This window comes from Telmatherina bonti (genome assembly GCF_933228915.1).
Source record: "Telmatherina bonti genome assembly, chromosome: 23".
Taxonomy (NCBI): Eukaryota; Metazoa; Chordata; class Actinopteri; order Atheriniformes; family Telmatherinidae; genus Telmatherina; species Telmatherina bonti.
Window position 1 is genome coordinate 21,351,146 of NC_136632.1, and position 22,659 is coordinate 21,373,804.

At 36.4% G+C, this 22,659-nt stretch overlaps 1 protein-coding gene across 1 annotated transcript; it reads right to left on the bottom strand.

Annotated features, from left to right (window-relative positions):
* Positions 1 to 1,123: 1,123 nt before the first annotated feature.
* pah (phenylalanine hydroxylase) lies at positions 1,124 to 15,005 on the bottom strand (the record flags this gene model as incomplete). The annotated part of the gene is made up of 13 exons (XM_079263300.1): positions 1,124 to 1,167; positions 2,531 to 2,646; positions 2,724 to 2,857; positions 3,280 to 3,375; positions 3,661 to 3,717; positions 3,839 to 3,908; positions 3,990 to 4,125; positions 5,727 to 5,923; positions 7,268 to 7,335; positions 7,771 to 7,859; positions 9,615 to 9,798; positions 14,058 to 14,177; positions 14,934 to 15,005. The coding sequence occupies 13 exons, from the start codon at positions 15,003 to 15,005 to the stop codon at positions 1,124 to 1,126; spliced, it is 1,383 nt and encodes a 460-aa protein (XP_079119426.1).
* Between the last annotated feature and the right edge of the window lie 7,654 nt (positions 15,006 to 22,659).

The window sequence follows — 22,659 nt, forward strand, 5'->3', positions numbered from 1 at the left end:
CCTCTGAGTTTTCATAAAGGCAAACTGGAATTAGATGTTCCCACTTCCTAGCGGGTCAGTCCCTGTCAAACGCCGACCTGATGACATAAAGGAACTCTGTGGAAAGGACTGCTTGGTTTATGTTTAATAAAATAATTGTAACTGTCTTTATTATCTAAATATATCCAAATAATTCAGAGAAAATATCTTTCAAAGAAATCAGAACATTTTTCTTTTCTTTTTTCTTTGAAACAAAGTTTAAACATTTTCCTAATAAGGATATTAAGATGGGAAAAATTCATTAATTAGAGATTTGTTTTGCTCATAATGAGGCAGGTATACTCTGAATCTATTGAGTTATTGATTGGAGATAGGCCAATCATGCTAAATATGGAGAGTTGTGTTCATTGAGCAGGGTGATCTCATTAGTATACAAATGCATCTTACTCATGTGTAAGAGGCTGAATTGTTTTAACCTGTCAAAAAATATGTTTACTCATCCTTTAACACCAATAAAATGTAGTTATGACATGAGATGGATGGAAAAATAAGAAGCAATAAGTAAATGAAAATAGGTGCATATTACACAACACAGCTTCAATTAATCGTCGCATATTTTCTCCTGCTGTACGGACAAAACACTTTGGATGTTTGTGGATGGCAGAGACGCTTAAACCAAGGTCTAAGTGGATAAAGGTTTAATTGTTTCATTACATGTCATGCATACAAAACATTTATATAAGAAAAGTTTGTTTTTTAAGCACAGAAAAAAGTCTGAGTTCATTTTGTGCTGTATCAAATTAGAAGTAAAGTTTTCACATTTGGATTCAAATCGATGCGTTATTCAAAAGACATGCGGCAAAACACTGTTGTGGAGTTTAAAAAGAAAACAACTGAAAAAAAAATAAGTTCAGAAACACTTCATGGAGATATGCTAACAATGATAACTTCACTCCCTAATGCCACTAACTAAAATGCTATTTTTTATTCTCTGAAACACTCAGGAATCTTCCTATATCTACACATATATGGTGATTAATATAATTTGCATATTTGTTTTTAGATAAAGAAAGGTTTTAAAGCAAGTTAAGCGGAACCATAAACAGCCTTACAACGTCGAAGGAAAAATCAGATGTGAGTGCAGTTACTCCAGTTTCCGCAGGGCTTCACACAGTTTCCCCATCTCACCTGAAAAAGAAGAAGTGAATTCATTCAAGGAGTCTAAAAATAGTTGAAAGGTTTTTTTTTTTTTTTTTAACCGCCTGTGTTTCTGTTGAAATAAAGGAACATGTTAAAAGGTTTTATGAGCAGATAATGAAACAAAGATAGCTCTCTTATGTTCTGCCAGAAGGCGAACGTCTTACTGTGCTTATTATAGCATCATCATCATCATCAGGCTCCATTTAAGCATTTTCTGGTTTCTTTTTACTATTTCTTTCTGTTAAACACATGAAAAATAAAGTTTTACATGTTTTCATTTATAAGCACAAAGTGAAAAAGAAATGTGTCCAGTTCAGTTTAATAATATGTGGTGTTGTAGAAAACATGGGTGGAAAGCCTGATTAGTTGGCTTAATTAGTTTCTCATCTGATTAAGGATCAGGAGGGAAAAACAGCTAAATGTGTAGGTAGTGCAACCAAAATAATGTGATAAAATCCTCTGTAATTTTCTGTTTTTCACTCACAAATTATACCTTATTGTTAATGTGTCTTTGGTTAATATTAACCCTTTAAAGCCTGAGTTAAGAACAGCTGAGCAGAAAAGTTCCATTTTCAACATCTGAAGTCTTTATTTGGCCCTGTAACAAAATCTGGAATAAGAATGAACTTTTTCTTTCTTTTTTTTTTTTTAACATTTATTACCATGTGATAGGATAGGTCGACATGATTGTAGTATAATAATCTGCCTTCTGGTACAAGCCAGGAGACCAGTATCATACAGTGCACAACAGGGTTTTGATCATAAAGTGATGGGAAACATCTCAGAAACTGTATGTATCCAATATGATACTTTGGACTTCATAGGGTTAAGGGGTGAAATGTAATTTTAGATGTACTCTTAAGCCAAATAAACCAAATGAATATGACTTAGTTACAATCTTTGATCGTTCCATATCATTTGTCTCATTGTTTTATTTGCTGCTTTTAACTAAGTTAATCGAATATGTACTGTCCAATCTGTTTGTTTTATTGTTTGTTCTTATTGCATCGATTTGTAAGCGGCCTTGGGTTTCTTGAAGGTGCTCTAAATAAAATGTATTATTATTACTATTATTATTATGACTAAATGCAAAATAAACTAAATAACTGTACTTAATTTTCTAATGCAGATCCAAGTACAGGTTGTAAAAAAAAGTTTGGCTCTTATTGCAGCTCATCGTGCCCTGTTATATCCCAGGAAATGTGATAGATTTGGGCCCCTAGTCATGATGGGCCACATTTAAGCATATTACTTAGTCTCATTTTAAAATAAGTTGATAACTTCCATTTTAACAAATAAATAAAAATCAATTAGACCACAGAGAGGAGCCAAGTAATGTAGTGGTGCATACTGTTGATGGAGTCTGCCAGGTTCCTGAGCTGCTGGGTGTTGTCCAGCACTTCAATACTCTGGGTGTAGGCGTTGTAACGTACTGAGAAGGGCCTGGGGATAGTCCCTGCAAATTTCCTGTGGATGGACAGAATCAAGTTCAGCATGTAGTCACAAATACTGTAGAATAATAATAAAAAGAATGCAGGACTGACCTAACTTTCTCTTTGGCATCATCAAAGCTCTCAGCAACAAAGTAAACAGGCTGGTACTCTGTGATGGGGTACTTCTGCAGGCAGGTCTTCTCTGGCTCGAATGGCTGGAGTCTGGGCTTGTCTGTTAGACTATACTGAAAAAGAGCAACGCAAGAAAATGTGTTTATCTTTCTTTTCTAAGTACGGGGGACTCAAATTTCTCAATGAGTGTCTCTATTCCTGCAAGTAAGCAGGAAGTGCAGCAGGATTTCTGTGATTTGGCAGAGTGCACATCCCTTGCCGACAGCTGATGTAACCTGTGACCTCGAAAGCGAGCTGCTCATCCTCTCTATGCCTCCGCTTACCCAGTGAACCAATTTATCGCCACCCCGCTGGCCCGACAGGCCGACTCCCCCAGTGACACATTAAACCCGAATCTGAGTGGACCACTAACCCACTCCCCACTCCGCTGCTGTTGTGCAACAACATTGTGTTACAGCATGAAACGCACATAAAGCAAACTGTATCTCTGCTGTGTGACTGATTTCTTGGCGTTTGTGACTCAGCTTCCTTTTACCTGCAGCTCTCCAAATGATGAAAGCAGGCCAGCTCCATAAGCCTTGATCTCAGAGCCTTGCTTATACAGGCCGAACTCCACAGTGAACCAGTACACCTGAGGACACACAGAGTTCATAAAATGTGATCTATACATCAAAGGTAGGAGAGAATCTGCACAAACAAAGCTGAAGAAAAGTCTGTCGATGTGGTTAGCTGGAATCCAAGACTCCACACTGCTTTTCAATTTAAAGGGTCTAGTTAAAACCACATCTTTACTGCGGAACTGTGAACATATTTTTATATGTTAACTGCATGTGATGCGAAAATACTTTTTTGAGAGACCTAATTGATTGTTTTTCCAAGAACCACAAACCGTATAAACACAAGCCACACTACTCACTGTGGCAAGTTTCTCAATGTACTCATCAGGTGCACCAAGAGATGCAAGACCAATTTCCTGCAAGAAGTTGAAGAAGACAAATAGATTATTAAATATTAGGAAATACAATTAAACCATGTGTCTAATCTGCAATCTTTCCTGGTTACATGAACCATTTCTGCTTTGAAAAGCCAGTTACCTGTGAAAACTGGGCAAAACCAGGATCAGCAAAGAGAGGAGCATGTCCCAGGAGCTCATGGCAGATGTCCCTGCATTGGAGACATTAGCATCTCATTAACTTTGCCTACTTGTGTTGCTCCAGTGATAAACATGCCAGACTCTAAACTCACGGCTCAGGTGTGTATGTGGGCTTGGAGCCGTGACGAATGTACTGTGTGGAATGGAAGACCCGGAAGGCGAGCCCAGCCAGGAAGTCCCGGGATGAGAGCAGGCCAGCTACTGGGCGAAGTCGGAAACCTGTGCACGCTGCAGGTGAGCAATGGAGAGATGAAAGTGAGCAGAGGATGAGTGACCGGCATTGTTGAATAAGAGCAAAGGGAGGAAGTAGGGAATTTGAACCGGTCTTGCCTCCTACATTCACACAGTGAGGTTTAAAAGATGGGCTGAAAGATGATGAAACATGTTATGTAAGAAATGTGTGACACAATATGGTCAACATACTTGCAGAAAATACAACTTTTAACTACATCAGATACATAAAATAATGTCACTTGATGAAATTATTTTGTCATTTGAGTTGTCATTTGATTTTGACATCAAAATGTCAAAATTATCACAAAAATTTTTTGGAGAACAAACTCTTTGCCCAAAGAACTATGTTGTGCTGTTAAAAAAATAAATAAGAATCTGGTGCTTTATATATCTTAAATTTTTATATTAATATTGTATTACATGTATTAACTCTTTATGAAATATAAATTGCAAGCAAAAACACTTAAACTGTAGTCATATTTAGTGCTAACCATTAGGCTAGCAACTGTTAGCTTAAGGTCAGCTGGTTTGTTAGTTATGTGATATTATGAAAAAAAATTTGATGACATTTATTTATTTGTAAATTATAATAGATTTAATTTCACGAGAGAAAATTACTAGAAAAGGAAACAAATTAACTTAGTTGTGTTTACTTAGCCTTCAGACAAAACTAACTTACTTGCTAATATGTGGCCTAACCGAATTAGCTTTTTTTTCAAGTTCTGTGGAAAAAATTTTAAAAAAATTAAAAAAAATTGAGTATTGCTGTTTTTGTTTTTAGTGCTGTTTGGATGTTAAATTACACTGTATTGTGTAATTGAGTCATAAATAAAAAGAGCCTGTCTTTGAACTATTGCTAAAGCTAGTTGTGGTAACTCGCTAGCTCGCTAACACAACTATTGCTAAAGCTAGTTGTGGTAACGCGCTAGCTCGCTAACACTGAATGTTAACTAAATTCAGACAAACTATACATACAGAAACATGGCATAAAGCTACAGGTCTGCCAGTATTTTCTGAAATTCCTTAACATTATAATTAAATTATTTAAGATTTAATGGAAGATTTGTCACTTCAAGTACTTTTGACAATGGTATCACTGCCTACTCATTGTAACAACACAACATATCAGTGTAGCCTAATACATCTTAATCAATCTAACATCGCGCAGCCCTGCTATTTTTATATTTTTTATGTCATCATAATGAGATCTCACATTACTCATTACATAAATTCAAGATCATAAAGATCAGTTTCCCATGATGATTTTATGTTTTTTTTTCATCATCTCAAGAAATCTGCCTTCAACCAAAACAACCACTGAAGATGGCCAAGGTGACTTAAAAAGTGGCTAACACACTATTCAACTTATAAGCATCACAGTTGGTCAATGGCTGAAGCAATGGCTTCCCTGAACTCTGACAAAGACATACCTCATGCCTTTGTCACAGGTTTTAAAAATAATCAAATCAATAATCTAGAGAAAACAATTCTTGTTTTCTTTTTATGATGTAAATGGTAAAAATATTGACATTGTAAGTGTGTAATAATTGAGATGTTTTCTTTGGGATCTGATAAAAACTGCGGGCAAGTCGTACATTGAAGGAAGCGGGATACGTCCTCCAGCTGTGGGATGTTGTCTGGCCTGTATCCACAATATTTCTCCAGCAGGGGGAAGACCCGATTGTGTTCCCGGCAGGCATGAGTTGGGTACAGAGTCTTCAGCTCCCTGAACACTGTGCCCCATGTGGCTTTTTCCTCTTCTGTATATTCCACCTTGGGAATGACTTGGCCACTGGAACAAAGACAAAGTTATAGTAGTTGGATCATTTATATAAACAGTAAAACATGCCACAAAGTAAGAACTAGATTTTTTTTCATTTGAATATGTTATTTGCAACATTTTTAAAGTTGCTGCAATTGGAACATTTAAACAAATGCTCAGTCAGGTGTCTATGTGAAAAAGCAATAATCACATGCACGGTTGCGAGCTGTTTGTGCAGTTTCCCTCAATGTAGCTCAGTGTTTTGTTTTCCAATCTAAACCAAGCAAAAGTCTAGCACACCAGTAAATTTAGTCATCAAGTCATTGACATTCTGTAGGATTTAGAATTTGAAAAAACAGCTTTAAATCTTATAGCAATTTACCATGAATGGTTAAGTACATATATCAGAGATGCCCAGTCCCAGTCTTAATGCAACCACTGTGCAGTCATTCGATGTTTCCCTGCTTCAACACCTGTGATTCAAATTAAATGGATTTCTCCAACAAATTTAAGTTTTGCCCAAGCTTGTAAATGGTTCATTAACTTCAACTAGTTGTGCAGAAGCAGGAAAACATCTTAAAAACCTTGGTAGAGGTATGGTTGTAATTCTAAGAAATCGTTGTTAAAAGCAGGAGAGGGGGTTAATTTGAGGTTTAGAGGAAGAGAAAACTTTCTTGGAAAATCTCCTGTCGGACTGAGAGAAAGGGTTGCAAAAAACATATCTCTCAGCATGAGATTGGACCCATTGTGATTCGAAGAATCGTGGCTGAAAACATCTTAAGCAATTTCGATGCTGTTTTAATTTAAGTAAATAGATGAATGACTGAAGACGGACAACAGAATAGAAAATGAAGATCTTTTGGATGCAATGGGGTGTGAACTTTGATACAAATCAAAAAGGTCATATTTGAATATGAATTTATCTTAACTACTCTGCATATTCAATACGACTCATCATAATCCATCTTTATAAGTTACCACTTTAATGTCTAATGTACCAAATCTGATACATAAAGTTTCTGAGACCTACCAATTTACAATGTGGTAAAAAGTTACAAAGTAATGAAAATGCTGTCGCTTACAATATTCTAACACATCATGGTAATACATCATAATTAAATGCTAATTATTTTTATTTATTTTATTGTATTTTATCCCGCTTTTTAAAACATTTTTAAAGGCCAAAATAAAAGTCTCATTAAAAATGCATTTTCAGCCCATAATTTTCAGCTCATTAAAGGATTAAAAATAGTTACTTTTCCATAATCAAACCAAATCATGACAGGAGCTTGGCTTCTCAGCATTCCCAGACAAACCTACTGACTTCACAAAGAGGATATGTTACTCCCCGATTTAAGTATAAAACGTAGTTACTGTCTGTAGTTGTAGGCGATGTCGGCAAACTCCTTCCTGCGAGCTCTGTACACAGGATCTGTGAAGCCCTGCACACACAAAAGAAAAGCATGTTAGATCTCATGATTGCAGCTCACAGCGAAATCAAAGAGTGGAAATCCTCTGACAAGGCCAAACCCTGTGGCCTTTGACAGCATTTTGCACTCTGTCTCTAATAAGAGCATGTAAATACATATTCAAATGAAGCCTTTGTAGAGTGTTTTTCAGCTTATGATGAATACATTTTGCTTTAATGACGGTGGCAAAAGGGAGCAATTATCTATAATTATAGGGGCTCAATTAAAGCAATGACATCAATTTGTGTGCCTACATAGTTTCCATTAGAATAGAAGGTAGAGCACGTCCTGTCATCTCCACAGCGCTGCTTTCCATTAGACATGGTGTGAGTGGACATGTATTCACACAAACACACAAACAAGGACGGGATGAGATAAACAGAAGGTAACAGATGAGTCAGAACTTACTGGGTGATCAGCATCCAGCTCAGAACCATAACTGAGGATCTGGTTGGCAAAGCGGTCCAAATCCTGTATGTCATTTGGGAACCATGGCACTGAGGGGGGAGAAAAAGGGGGGTTTAATGTATCTAAGCTGATTTTTTTGTGTTTTGTTTTTGTTTTTTGTTTTAGAATATTGCCAGAAAATTCTCTGTCTTTAGTGTTATAATGGATTACAGCACAAATTGATCATAATGCTGATATGTACATGTGATGCCTCCAGGGCTTTTTTTCACTATTGTGGCATTTTGACACTCAGCAGAACAGTACACAGGATGCATCTGCTTGTTCATTTGGATTTATGGCACTCAAAAAACACTGGGGCCTAGTCATTAATCTGCATTTGGGCAGTGTGGTCCAGCCCCAGGCTCAAGCTAGACTACAGACCCATGCTCCTCTACAAACAGGCAATCTGCAAAACATGATGAAAATATCCTCTCTTCCACTTGACCCTGACCAGCAGACCAGAGTGTCTCCACAGAGGCCAAAAGAGAATCCTTGGTGGCCCTGTCTGTCTTAGCCTGACATGACCTTGGCATGTTCTCCCTGCCTGTGTTAGTCTGGCATTGAGACACAGATTTCCTCTGTTTCTACCAGGCCTGTTGGTCCTCAGTAACTAAACTAATGTCTTTCTGGAAACAACTAATAAAAGGTCTAGATTGGAGGCAAAAGGACATCAGTGTCACTGGCAACACTGGCTGTCTGTTACCAAGTCTGGCTGCAACACTGCCAGAGTTGATGAATTAACCATTAAGTGGTATCATTAGGGTCTGTTTTATTGGATTTCTGAAAGCTGTGCTAGTTGTGTGGATCAAAGGAAGTCAGTGTTGGTGTACTGGTTTTGTCAGGACCAAAATATCACAGCTGCTCACCTTCATGGTCTCCAGATAGTGCAGATTCCCCCAGTTTGTCTTCTAGTCACTATAAATGGCATACTTAGCAATAATAGTTCATCTTTAAATGTTAGATGAATGTTTAATATTTATTTTGGAATCATAGTGCAATTCTTATTTTTTTTATATATAAAAGTTAATTTGAACCAAATCACATCCTAAATTCCTACTTTGAGTTTCTTTTTTTTTTTTAGAATTATTAGCCTATATGTCTGATATACCAGCTAACAACCATTAGCCAGCTAACTGTTAGCTGGTGTTTACATTTATTTGTGCTTAGTGAATGAAATTAGATCTAACTTCAGCAAGTTATTTGGAATACTAATTATACAACCAAGATGTCTCTGCAAAACCAACTTGGAAAAAGAAATTATAAAATTATTCTTATAGCTTTGGATAAAGTTTACCGTGGCTAAGTCACTAGCTAAAAAGCTAGTTTTCAGTTCTTCATAGCTTCCACATAATAGCCTAGTTTAATTGTGTGCACATTTTAAAGAAATATGACATTATAACTAGCATTACTCTACTTAAATTATAAATTTTACCCTGCTTTCTTTGTTTGTTTGTTTTTTCTCAAACTATTGTGACCTGAAGCAAAATCTTTGAGGAAAACAATCCTTATTCTTCAGAAACAGAAATAGTTTCCTCCATGCAACTGGTGATAGCTGAGTTAAGTAGTTTGGTTAACACCAGACTACTTGTTTTGCAGGTTTAGCAGACATCGGTTATTTATTAAAATTTTCTTTCATTCAAAAACTTTAGCTTTTATTTACAATAATCCTAATCACTCCCCCCCCCCCCCCCCCCCCCCCCCCCAATTTATAAAATCTTACTGACATTCATCTTTATTATCTGTATTATGTTGTGCTGTCATGCTTAAGTTACTTAGTAGACATCCTCTTATCACAATACACTAACCTGTGTCCTTCTGTTTGTTGCGTGATAGCTCATGCACGTGGCCGCTGATTTGTGTGCGCAGGCCATCAATAACGTCATCCAGAGCCTGAGAGCAGGTCGAGTCGACGCTGATGAAGAACTCATATTCTTCTTTGTTCATCCGTGATGGACGGGACTCAATGTGCATCAAGTTGATTCCTTTATCCTACAATAAGAAGGAGGTGAGAACATACCTTATTTGTGTTTTTACTTATATGTCCATATTTAATTTTTATATCATTTACTTCATGTTATGGAAGCATAGCAGTGCCTTTCTACCACCACTAGAGGATGCTGTTTAGCTACTAAACTTGCTATTTGTTAGACTTGGAGGGGTCCACCATGACCTCCTGTCAACAGCCTTGAACTCTGTCTGCAAATTAAAATCAAAGCCAGACAGACTATGTTCGGCATATTGAAGGGATTGGAGAAACATTATTTGTGGAATGAAATTTTGGGATAAACCACTCAGATATGGGAAAATTTCTCATTCTGGTTTCCAGACTTTACTGTCTGCAAGTTTTATTCAGTGTCCAATTTTTAAAAAATTTCTAACACACGTTAAATCAATTTCCAAAATGTGTTTTTGTTATATGGTGGTCAAAATGTGTTTTTGTTTGTGTAGCATATGGGGAGGGAGAGGGAGTATGTTGTTCTCTGTCCGCTATAGGCTCAGTAAAAAGGAAGGCGTGAGCAACAGGGCCTCTCGCATCTCCTTTCTCCCATCTGGATCCTATTCACCATTTAAGTGTGTTTTATAAAGGCCATGTGCTTATGCATCCCTGTGGAATGACTACTGGCAAAGTCAAAGATGAGTCCAGGTTGGCATGTTAAACAAAACGTGATTTTGCAGAAATTATAAACATGTTAAGTAAAACAAAACTTCCATTTTTAGCTATTTTCTAAGAGAACTGTCGAATTGTTTTACTTAATTTTAATGTTTATTTCAGTTTAATTCTTAAATATCACATATAAAGTCCTTTGTTTGCCCTGTCCTGAATATATTTGTATACCAGAGTTTATCTGTTGCTTTTTTTCTTTTCTGTGTCAAAATGCACGTATGAGATAAGCCTGGGTGCAGCATGCAGACATGCATGAAAGGTGAGGGATTTTAGGAGTTTAAGTGATGTTGCTGCACATGAGAAATATTTCACATAGCCAGTTTTAAATCCTAAAGCCAGCATGATGCAGGGTCTGTACCCCTCTGAGTCGTTCCGCCACCGTGATATTAACTGCAAACATGACCTGCCAGCGTTGTGATATTAAGGCCGATCCCTGGCCCGACTTGTCACAAGAAAACCATGCTGCTGTGTCACATGTGTCCCAAGTGGATAAGCACAGAGGCAGTGTTAACATGCAGCCTTCAGAACAAAATATGGAGATTAGACATTGGGGTGAGCACATGATAGATTTCACATGGCTTCACAGAGCTGCCGTGTTTAACTAATCAGAACTATCAGGAAAAATCTGGACGTTTGATCACACCTCCAGGCGAAACCTGGAATTATTTTCTCCTAAAAGCTGTTATTAAGACTATAATCATATTTGTAGTCAGATGGATGCAGCACGTGTTACATCACAGCAGGGGTCTGGAAGGTTGCGTTTTAATGATTTGGGCGACTTTTGGTCTGTTTTGTGGAAATGCTAGAAAAACGAGAGGAGTAGGAGGGGGTGGGTGGAGCAGGGGGAGGATCGGCATGGAAGAAGCCCATAGGTTCAAAGAGAGGTTCCTAAAGTTCACTGTGGGATTTTAAGGGCAGCACTTGGCACATACTTGGTATTGATCAGACTAAAAAACATCCACATCTCCAACCCCAAATACGTAGGAAATTACAAGTGTGCAGAAAATCATTTCTCCACAACAATGTATGTCTTCAGCCTCAATTATAATTCATGTTGGATGCTTTCCATGTTGTTATATTGTTCGAATAACAGGCTTTTAATGGTACAAAATGCTCAACTTAAACCTTTGTAGAGCTCTCAATTGCTGCCAATCATTGTTTACTCTGTCACACAGTCATGCACACACAGATATTAAAAAAAAAAAAAAAAAAAAAAAAAAACACTTTACTGACATTCTTGTGGTTACCAACTATTATGTTCCTTAACTGAAATTTACAATGAGATGTTATACAAAAAACACTTAAACTATAAATTTTTATTAAAATCAGGTGTAAAAACACAAAAATCCTTCTATATCGATCATCAATTCCTTCAACCTGCCATCTGCATTCATGGAAGTCACAGTTTTGGTTGTCTGCGCCATAATATTTAATCCTGTGTAAGTGGAACCTTTTGCATGCAAACTAGTCAAAGTAAAGCTTGGGTCAAATAGTTACCATGACTATTACTTCGTTATATAATAGCTTTTTAAAGGCACATAACTGAGACAAGCCGATGTGATGTTGATATTTTTATGTTTTAGTGTGGGCATGTGTAAAATATCAAGACTTTTATATTTAGACTTCATGTTTACCATATATATAAATGCCAAATGTTGTTTAGGTTCTCAAGTGCTATACTTGCATATTGGAACCAATTAAACACTTAACCTTCCACTTTCATCACAAATAAGTAAATACAATGGCTTCTGAAAATTATATTATATTATATTATATTATATTATATTATATTATATTATATTATATTATATTATATTAGTGAATATTAATGGTAAATATGTTAGGATATTGTAAAGAATTGTAATGTTTTAGACACTTTAAAGTTACATTTTAAACTTAAATCACCTCTTAACAATTAGAGACTAAATTTTCATCAAATGAAGGCACTTTAACATCTGGATTAAAACATTTTTACATGGTTTTGCCCACCTTTTTACTTGTCTTAATAAGATTTCATGTACTTTCTAATACATTTTCTGTTGCTTACTGTGATGCTATTAACGTTTGATATAAAGCACTTTGATTTGTTTTTTACATAAATGTTATACAATGTTATGTGATGTAACATGTTGTATAGAAATAAACTTGCCTAAAGTATTCTCAGATGTGAGTTGACACATAAGTGCCTTAAATTGGCAAACCACTGATGACCTCTAGGAGCTGAATCCAAAACAACAGGACAAACTTCTGTTGCCAAAAAATAAACCACAGAATTTTAAGTTTTAGTAAAGTTTAATAAGTTCATATTTAATCTTGAAGAGAGATTTTCTTTTTCTTTTCCAGTCGGATTCCAGTCATCTTCAATTCTTAAGCTTTTCACTTATTCTGTCTCATTACAAACTCTTGTTTTTCTTCAAAATTACTCTGACCAAGACCACACCTCCTTGTGGAAGCTTTATCTATTTATGATATAAAGCCAGTATTTGTAACAAGTCAATCTGATCCCGTAGGTGTCTTCAAACTCTTCATCTGCTGACTCAACAAAATTATGTAACAATGCCTGCATCTATAATCAGAAAATAATGCAGGAAAAGAGCTGCTTATAGCTACTTGATATGATAAAAATTGTGACTTCTTCACAAGACAACCTCTACATAATGTAATTTTTAGCGCTTGCCAGCGAGCATAAAGTTGCCAGTGTTATATTTTAGTTAAAACAACAGTTTTTTAGTTAAATTCAAGCAAAAGTTTTTACAAAAATGCCACTTCCATCATCGGGCTTGGAAGCAACAAAGCAGAGTTTTAAGAAAACTTTAATTTTTCACAAACTCTAAATACTTATGAGACTGTTTAGCAGAATCCAAATTATTATTTGTTCATGACTCAGCATTTCAGAGACAGGAAAATTTTCTAGCAGTCCTGAGTTTTATTAGTATAGAAACCCTGTGGGTGGTTACCACAGCGACCTGTTTGCACATGACTGATACACAAACATCTGAGATAAGCTCAGTTTGGTTAGTTGAATTTTTAAAGGGCGCAAAAAGAAGACCAGGAAGATAAAAATGACAACATATCGGGTCTTTGTATTTATATATTTATTAACATATTAAGCACTAATGAATTGTAATTATAAAACATTAGAATTATGTAATTAATTGATGCTTCATATATTGTGAGTTTGATAGTTCCACATCTGTCTTGTTTTGTTTAATGTTAATCAGTAACTTAATGAACACAAGTGACATTACAGTGCGTCATCGAGTCCTCGTGTCCATTTTTTAACATTAAAGGGACAGTTTACACTGAATTAAAGACAGGACTAATATCAGAAGCCAAAAGTTGACTGCTTCATATATTTGGAGGTGAATAGTAATGGAATTCTTATGTAATTCTCCGCAAGGAAAACTAAACTATTAAATTATTCCTTTGAGCATTTAGCTTTTTGGTGGATGTCTTTCACGACAATGTTTTATATAATTGATTATTTTTTCTAAGTCAGATGTTAAACCAGTGTTTTTCATTGAAAGAGTTGCCCTGAAATGTGCAAATTTAAGAGCCAAAGTGTTTCACTTGTGCCGTTTACCTCAAAGAGTCGTAGAGCCTTGGCCAAAGCCCCAACTTCTTCTTTCAGGGAGAAAATGCAGGATATCACCTCAGACTTCTTGTTGGTTTCTTCCTCCAGATACATGGAGCCCCTTCTCTTCTGCCGAGGATAAAAACATGAAGGAAAGTTCTACTTTTAAAAGGTGCATTGTTATGTTTTTTTTTTCTTTCATTTAACTGGGAAAGACATGAGAATCTCAAGCATTTTGACCGCAGCCATATGATCCAGAACGAAATCTTCTCTAAATCCCAGACTTTCAACTTTAGGGGATGATCTGAAGACTTCAGGCTTTCACACACTTTAGCCTCTGGAAGCTTTAAAAAAAAAAAAAAAAAAAAAAGTAAAAAAAAGCCCCCTCCTGCATTTTATAGTTTCCTTGTGTCCCAAATGAATTTGACTCACAAAAAAAAAGACATTTGTCCAGCTTGACTTAGGGGGAACTTTGCTTTTGACAAGTTGATGAAATACTTATAAAAGAGTGAGAGAAAAAAAAAAACCCACACTTTTCAAATAGGGGGAAAAAAAAAAACATTTGACTTGTTTGACTTTATTTTGGCTGTAAAGTTATTACAGATTGCTTTTTTTCAAGTTTACTTGTGTACAAATACAAAAGAAAAATGATGAATTGGATATTTTTGACAGTATACACTGTGCTTTAACTCAGATAGATGTTTTTTGGCCCCTGGCAGACCCCTCCCCTGTCTGCTGTAGGCTACATTACCTGGAATATTCCTGCTGTGAGTAGCAGGAGTGTCTCTCTCTATTCATCAGAGCGCACAAATATGTCACTAAGGTTTAAATCAGACCAGGGAAAAAAGTTGGAGGTATTTGATTGTGATTTTAAATGAGGTTTACCCTTGTGCCCGGAACCTCCGTCTCCTCCTCCGGACTGTGGTCTCCGTTCACCCTCTTGTACGCAGCGTCCATCGTTGGCCTGTGCCGGTCTGAGCGTATTGATGTTGAACTGAGAGTTTCGGTACAGTTTATATGAGCAGCTCCTGTCTGTAAATACCACCCTCCCCTTTAACTGCACGCGGGCCACGTGACACTACAGCCCCCCTGTGCATCGGTATGTCACGGGACGGTTGTTGTGAAACAGCATTGTGATGGCGCATCTGGTTCCTGTTGCGCACCGCTGTGCGGGGTTTTTTTTTCTAATTTTTTTCGCGCATCCTGCAGCTTGGCTAACCTGAGAACAGGTAGAAAATACCCACATAAAGGTGGGCTTTTATGTGACTGTATAATGTGGGGAAAAAAACCCTACTCCCTATATTTTTTGTTTATTAGATTTTATATAGAGGTAGGCTACATAATAAAGTCCTAAAAATAAATTATGAAAGCCGTTTAGTCTTTATTAGGTCTTAAAGTGAGATGAATACAACATGACGTACATTGTAGCATCGTTGTTAAGTAAATCTGAGCCAAACTGCAGAAACAATGTATAGAAAAACTTACTCCACAGTCATATACATATAGTGTGTTCAGTGAGAGGCTTCTTCAGGTCTGCTGTAAGACTGATACAGAAGATCATTCCTGCCAGCAGCCATCAGCCTCCGGAACAAGACCTCCTCAAGTTAATTATGATCTACAATGATGAATTTCCCTTTGAGGATTAATAAAGTATTTTTCATTTAATTTTCAGTCATTTCATTTCATATAAATCCATTTGATGTTAACTCAGTTAAACTGAGTGTGATTATCTCTATAAGTTAGTTAGTTAGTTTATTTGTTTCAAACAAATGAAAGAAAATAAGAAAAGAAAAATATACGTACGTATATACATACATATGTACATACACACACGTATATACATACATATACATACTAATGAAGAAAATAATAATAATCACAAATATTAATAATAATAATGATAATAATTCCTCATCAATCTGATAATTAAATAAATTTGTGAGATAAAAGGAGTTTGAAAAAGGAGTGGGAAGAAGTGTACACCAGAAGTGTATTCCCACCCTTTTCTACTCATCTAGTTATCCATTCTGTCGCTGTATGTCACAATATACTTATTCAAATTACTATACATATTTACATTCACATATTTACACTTACACACACATTTCCATATACCTTCATTCATATAAACACATCCACACAGATATACTACTTCCATACATATACTCCCAGCCATATCTACAAAATATTACATAAATATCCATCTATAACCATATAACCATAAGTACAGATGTTTTAACCGTTTGCTGATCTGGAACATTCAGATGTTTGCTAACCCAATGCCAAGGAGGAAAGACATCAGCGATGTTTTTAGGAGAAGCTATTGTTGGTACTTGTCGATCTGGAAAAGGTAAGAATTCATAGCCATGAGAAAGTTATTCAAAGTGGAAAAAGTTGTCCAGCCCAATCGGTGGAGGTCCCTGCCCAACCCAAGGTCAGACTAGGCTCAAAGTTATTATTAAACACGCAGAGCTACACCTCAGACTCAACCGGCTTCAGTTAGCTGTTAAATGCTAAAGTGTTTGACAAAAAGACGGGAATGAACTGTTGGGTTGCAGGAAAACCCTTCTCGTCTCACCAAATAACAGCTCATGTTAGCAATGTTGCATATTAACCACAAGACTTCTAGAACAAGCGTCTTCATACCATTAAGATCAAGTTTGGCCCGAAACCCCAGCAGCATGTTTGGAGAATCAGCAGAAACACCTCCTGCAACTTTTGAGCATAGTGGAGGGATGGTGATTGTGATTTGTTTTGCAGTCACAGGACCTGAATCGATAATGAACACCCATGCTGAAGTATGCTGAAGTCAAATGTAAGGTCATCTGTATCACCGCTAAAGCCTTGCTGGAAATGGGTCATAAGCAGCAGCAACTCGAAATGTAGACAAACTTCAATTAACTGAAGCAGCATTGTAGAGAAGTGGATCCAAATTTTTCTACAACAATGTGAGCGACTTCTGAGGGAAAATAACTTCATGTTGCTGCGCAAGGCGCTTCAGCAAGCTGTTGAATCATTCAGTTTTTCACAAACTGCTTTACTTCTACTCTAAGCTAAAGAAATATAGCATTTACTTCACAACATATGTTATCATTCAATCATATTTGATTCTTTGATTTTTCATCTGCTTTTAAATTCATTAAGCCACATATTTTAGCTGAAAGATGACCTGCAAGTTTTAGATGTTTCCCATTTCAGCACACCTAATTCATGTGAATGAGCCACTGAGCAGAACTTGATAGGTTGTTGGATCTATCTAATTTGTGTAGTGTCAGCTTGTATCCATCTGTCTGTCTGTATCTGGACGCCACTGAAAAGATAATGTTAGATTTCCTGTCAATAGTCAATAGAAACCACAATACCATTATTGTGACATAAAACACTATGAAGTAAGAAACAACATGTTCTTATATATATATATATATATATATATATATATATTTATATTTATTTCAGACAGGTCAATATAACTTATATTCTTCATGTGCCTACATATATACACATACCTACATATACATACGTACCTACTTACATTCATACATATAGCCTCTAAAAATACCTATGTACTCTGTTAACAAGTCTAAAAAGGGATAGGAAGAAGTATAACTTATTTGCTCCTACCCCTATGTAATGATTAATGATTACACCCAACACTCATCCTGGTTCCCAAACCCATACACATACATGCACATAGATACTTATGTCCGCATGCACATATACACACATATACCTACACATAAACATACATACATAATGATCAAATTAACCAAATCAAACTTTACTTCTATAGCACTTGTTTGTGCTTAAAAACAATACAAACTGCTTTGCATAATAAAACAATTTACATCAAAATAGATAAAACACACACAGACATACATCCATAGTCCCCTTACACCCCCCCACAACCACCCTAACCAATGCCCTATCAGCCCCTATAACAGTTAAAAGAAAACGAATGGCCAGGTACATGTGCACCAGATAAGGAAACAATATCCTCAGGGTGCCTCTACACCACAGGTGTCAAACTCAGGTCCTCGAGGGCCGGTATCCTGCAGGTTTTTGTTGTCTCCCTGCTCCAACACACCTCACAAGTTCATAATTAGGTTGACAAGAAGCTGCTGGGTCCACTTGATTTGAATCAGCTGTGTTGAAAGAGGGAAACAACAAAAACCTGCTGGATACCGGCCCTGGAGGACCTGAGTTTGACACCCCTGCTCTACACAAAGGGCTACCCCCACCCAGGCCATCACCATGAGGGCCACCCGGGTCTGGGCAGACAGGACCCACGCCACAACTGTAAGGCTGCAGCGCTGGATCCCAACCCACCAGACAGGGACAGCCCCCACAGCAACACCCATGCAGTCAGAGCAGGGGCAGCCCTCAGTGAAGAGGACCCCAATGAGGAGAGAGCTGGAGCAATAACTACACAAAAGTAAAATCCATCCAAAAATAATTGAATTTATACTAATATGTAAATAAATATATAAAATATATAAATAAATCAAATTAACTAAAAAGAAGAATAAATATAGGCTAAGATAAGAATGTTAAAACTTAGTTAAAAGCTAAATTAAAAAAGGTAGGTCTTGAGCGTTTTTTTAAAAACATCAACAGTCTCTGCAGCCCTGAGGCCCTCAGGCAGGCTGTTCCATAGACGAGGCCCGTAATACTGAAATGTGGCCTCGCCATATGTTTTGGTACAAACTTTAGGAAGAACTAAAAGGCCGGTACCCAAGGACCTCGGGGTCCGCGAGGGCTCATACTTTAAAAGCAGGTCAGATAAATAAGAAGGCCCAAGACCATTAAGACATTTAAAAACCACTAAAAGAACCTTAAAATCAATCCTGAAATGCACGGGGAGCCAATGCAGCAACTTTAAAACAGGTGATATCTAGCAGGTGATATCTAATGATATCTAGCTGTAGATAGCTGTATCCTTATACATATTTACATATCTATACTCGTGCTCACACCCATGCATATACAGACAAACACCCATGTATACTCCTACATACCCATATACACATGCATGGACACACATATGTACAGTTCTGTTTCTCCCAAACCATTGGTCAGTTTCAGCATGAACTTTATTTCTTTTGATTGATTTTTGTGTCTTTTTTTTCCATTTGGAAAATTAATCACACTGAATAAAACAAGACTTAATGAGAGTCTTATCAGACTAATCATCAGAACTGGTAGAACTTAAATGACAGTCACTGGACTGAATTTTAGGAGGATAATCTCATTAACGAGTAAATGCTTTGCAGGGTTGCACAATAATAACCCTGAAGTCATGTTTTCTGCATTGTTTCCACCAATGTCAGGGTTTAAGACTGACCTAATCTACACACTAAACACACATCCAATAGTGCTCAAATACAGTTTTTTTTTTTTCTTTTAAATTGCACTACCAGAAAAAGCCATTATAGACAAAATAAAAGTCACAAATAGTTCTGAATATTAACCTGCTAAAACCCTGTGATTATGAACACGTGTTCATTCAGTCTGTAGATCTGACCAATATTCGGGACTACGTCACGTTTTGCAGATGGAAAGGTGCTGCGAGTCATTTGGTAACTGTTGTCCAGTCCAGTTTTATGAACTGTTACAATAGTAATAATGGAATTAAACCATTTTCCACTGCTCTTGTAATATAATGGCACCACTATCCTTTCATGGAGACATTTTCAGTATTCAAAGTAGGCTACAAACTTGCATTTAATTTTTAAAAAATCGAACTTTGTGTAACCCCTAGAAAATGGCGCTATGTGTGGGTCAAATACTGACTGCAGGAACCAACAGCAGGTTTAATTCCAAAAACAATAACAAAGCATGTGTAAAAAAGCATAGACAAATTCTTTTTGTAATTTTCATTTTCACTGTTTCATTTCATCTTTGTCCACTTTGACTGTCATCTTTAACACAGCAGAGTAAATCTATACAAATAAAGTTGATTTGTATAGCATATCTCATACAAGACAATTCAAAGTGCTTTACATCAAACATTAAAAGCATTACAGAAGGTGAAAAGAGACCATCAATGTAGGGTTTTGGCAGGACCATGCCAAAAGGATTCCTCTAAGAATAATTTCACTCCCAAATGTTTAAAAAGACAAAGAGTGTATTTCTTTGCTTTTGATAAATGCAGTTATAAAGTCCAGCAGCACTAAATGGTAACTGCTAGTTGAGAGAATATTGTTTGCTAATGTTTTTGTCACATTCACATCACATTGTCTCATGTGACTGCAGCTTTACTCGGTGAAACACAATAAGGTGGACTCACAATTTCAAGGGATTCAGAGGTCAAAATCAGAAAATCTGAAAATGGTGTTTCAGCTGTTAAGAGCCTTTGACTCCCTCACGCAAAATCCAACCTCATTATGAGAGAAATATAAAACATTTAAATGAAGCATATACATTTTAATTGAGGGAAAACTAGTATTTAAATCAAAGATAAAACAATTGAAATTGATGAAAAAACATGCAGTATTTAATATTTAATATATTAACACTAATACAGTGTCTGTCTGGAACAGGAAGTGATCATGCTGTCTAATAGACTCCTGTAACAGAAAATATGCACTGATGTGAAAAGATCTGCATATTTCACTCACCTTACACAAGAATATTAGAACACTGCTTGTGATACATGCCCTGGCATGACAAGTTCAAGGCTTCTACCACCATGCTTAACGGCTGGAATGATGTATTTGTGTCGATATGTAAGATTTTAATGCCAGACATGGCACTGTACACCAACATAACTACTTATGGTTTGTTCATATGGAATTTTACAAACACAAACTCTACTGGCATGTTATTTTAGAATTAATTTTTTTAACCAGTATCCTTAGAATTTATTATTGCTGCAAAACTTTACATATTACATGAAAAATGTGACCTTACACAGTATATTTAACATTTAATTAAACTTCCTTTATGAGTTTATGAGTACCATTATACAATAACACTGTCGTTTTGCTCAGCACATTGGATTGTGTACATATTGCTGATACTTAATAATTTGTTCGATCTCACAACCAATCAGAACTCTCTGTTGTCAGGTAAAGTGATTTACCTCTTCCTTTATGAATCATACGTCATGACGTATAGTTGCCGCACGCTGGCAAACGGCTGATTAAACATCTGCTTGACGACATCTGCCAACCCCAGTAGTCCCAGAAAGACAAGAATAAAAAAAAAAACCAAAACAAAAAAAACTATAAAAAATTATATAATTCATAAAGTCAAGACGCAGAATTGTGCTGCCTCGACCTAAATTTGAGTAGAAGTAAAAAGTCACTTGGCAGCCATTGAAATACTTTTTTTTTTAATTTATTTTTTTAAACTTGGAACAAAGCTGTTTGATGACGACGCGAGGTCAAACTCCTGGAAACAGATGCCAACTCCTCGATGTAAGTCAGAATGTTTGTTTTTAAATAAACAGTCAGTACCTTTCCTTTAGATTGCTTCAGCATATAAAATTACTGTTCTTTGTGTGTTTTGTTTAAGACGCTTGGTGTAATGGCGTGTTTACATTAAATTGTCATGTTGACTACTCTAGATTATAATTGTTATTAATATCAGCGCTAAACTCAAATGGTAGTTGTGTTAAATCTATAATATTAGCATGCATTTTAATGGCCCAGACCAAATGTGAACTTTGAACCTGCTGATGATCAGGTTATTAAGTGCAATTAACTGGCTGCACCTGGCTGCTGCTTACCCACGCGATCCTCATGACTTCATGGTGAGGGTGGAGCTGATTTTTCACACACTTCTATATGAAGCTGCAGGTTAGGTAAAAAACAAAACAAAACAAAACTATTATGAAGTTACATTCACTAATGTCTTTCAAAACTTTAAATCAACAAAAAAAACAACTTCGTTTTAACTTGTAACCTTGTTTAGAGGCAGTGTTTACTTTTCTGGGTTCAGTGGGATGTAACATAGTAATGTACTGTAGTAAGTTACTTCATGTAGAAAAATAGGGTTTTTTGTGCCCATTTTGTGCAGGAAATGAAATAAATAAATGTCTTGTAACCATGCCATTGTAGAGCTGAAAGATATGTGGATCAGGGAATTCAGCCATTTCATTCAGCTGTGTTGGATAAAGGAAACATCTGAAAGTTGCAGGATGGTAGATCTTGAGCAGTAGTTCCCAAACAGGAGTGCAGGGTCCCCAAAGATCACAGACAGCCCCTGAGGCTTTGAATATTAAGAGCCATTGTGATTAATTACTACATTGTCCCTATTTTAGGAAATAAATAGAAAGCACTTGGAGACCGCAATCCTCCGCCAAGGCCTTTAAAAAGTTCCTGGATCCAAACGATGATCTGGATCACCACCAGAATTAAATCAGTTCTTCCTTTTTACATTTCCAATAAGTCCTGAAAATGTCATGAAAATCCGTTTATCACTTTTTGAGTTATCTTGAACACAAACAGATGAACGCCGGGTAAAACGTAACCTCCCTCATAGAGGTAAAAATGAATTATTGTTTATGATTTAATTTGGGCTTTGTGGAAGGAGAGTGTTCAGCTAGAACCCATCATTTATGGTGAGAATCTCACTTTTGAAACCATAAAACCAACCATGGTTTCAGCAT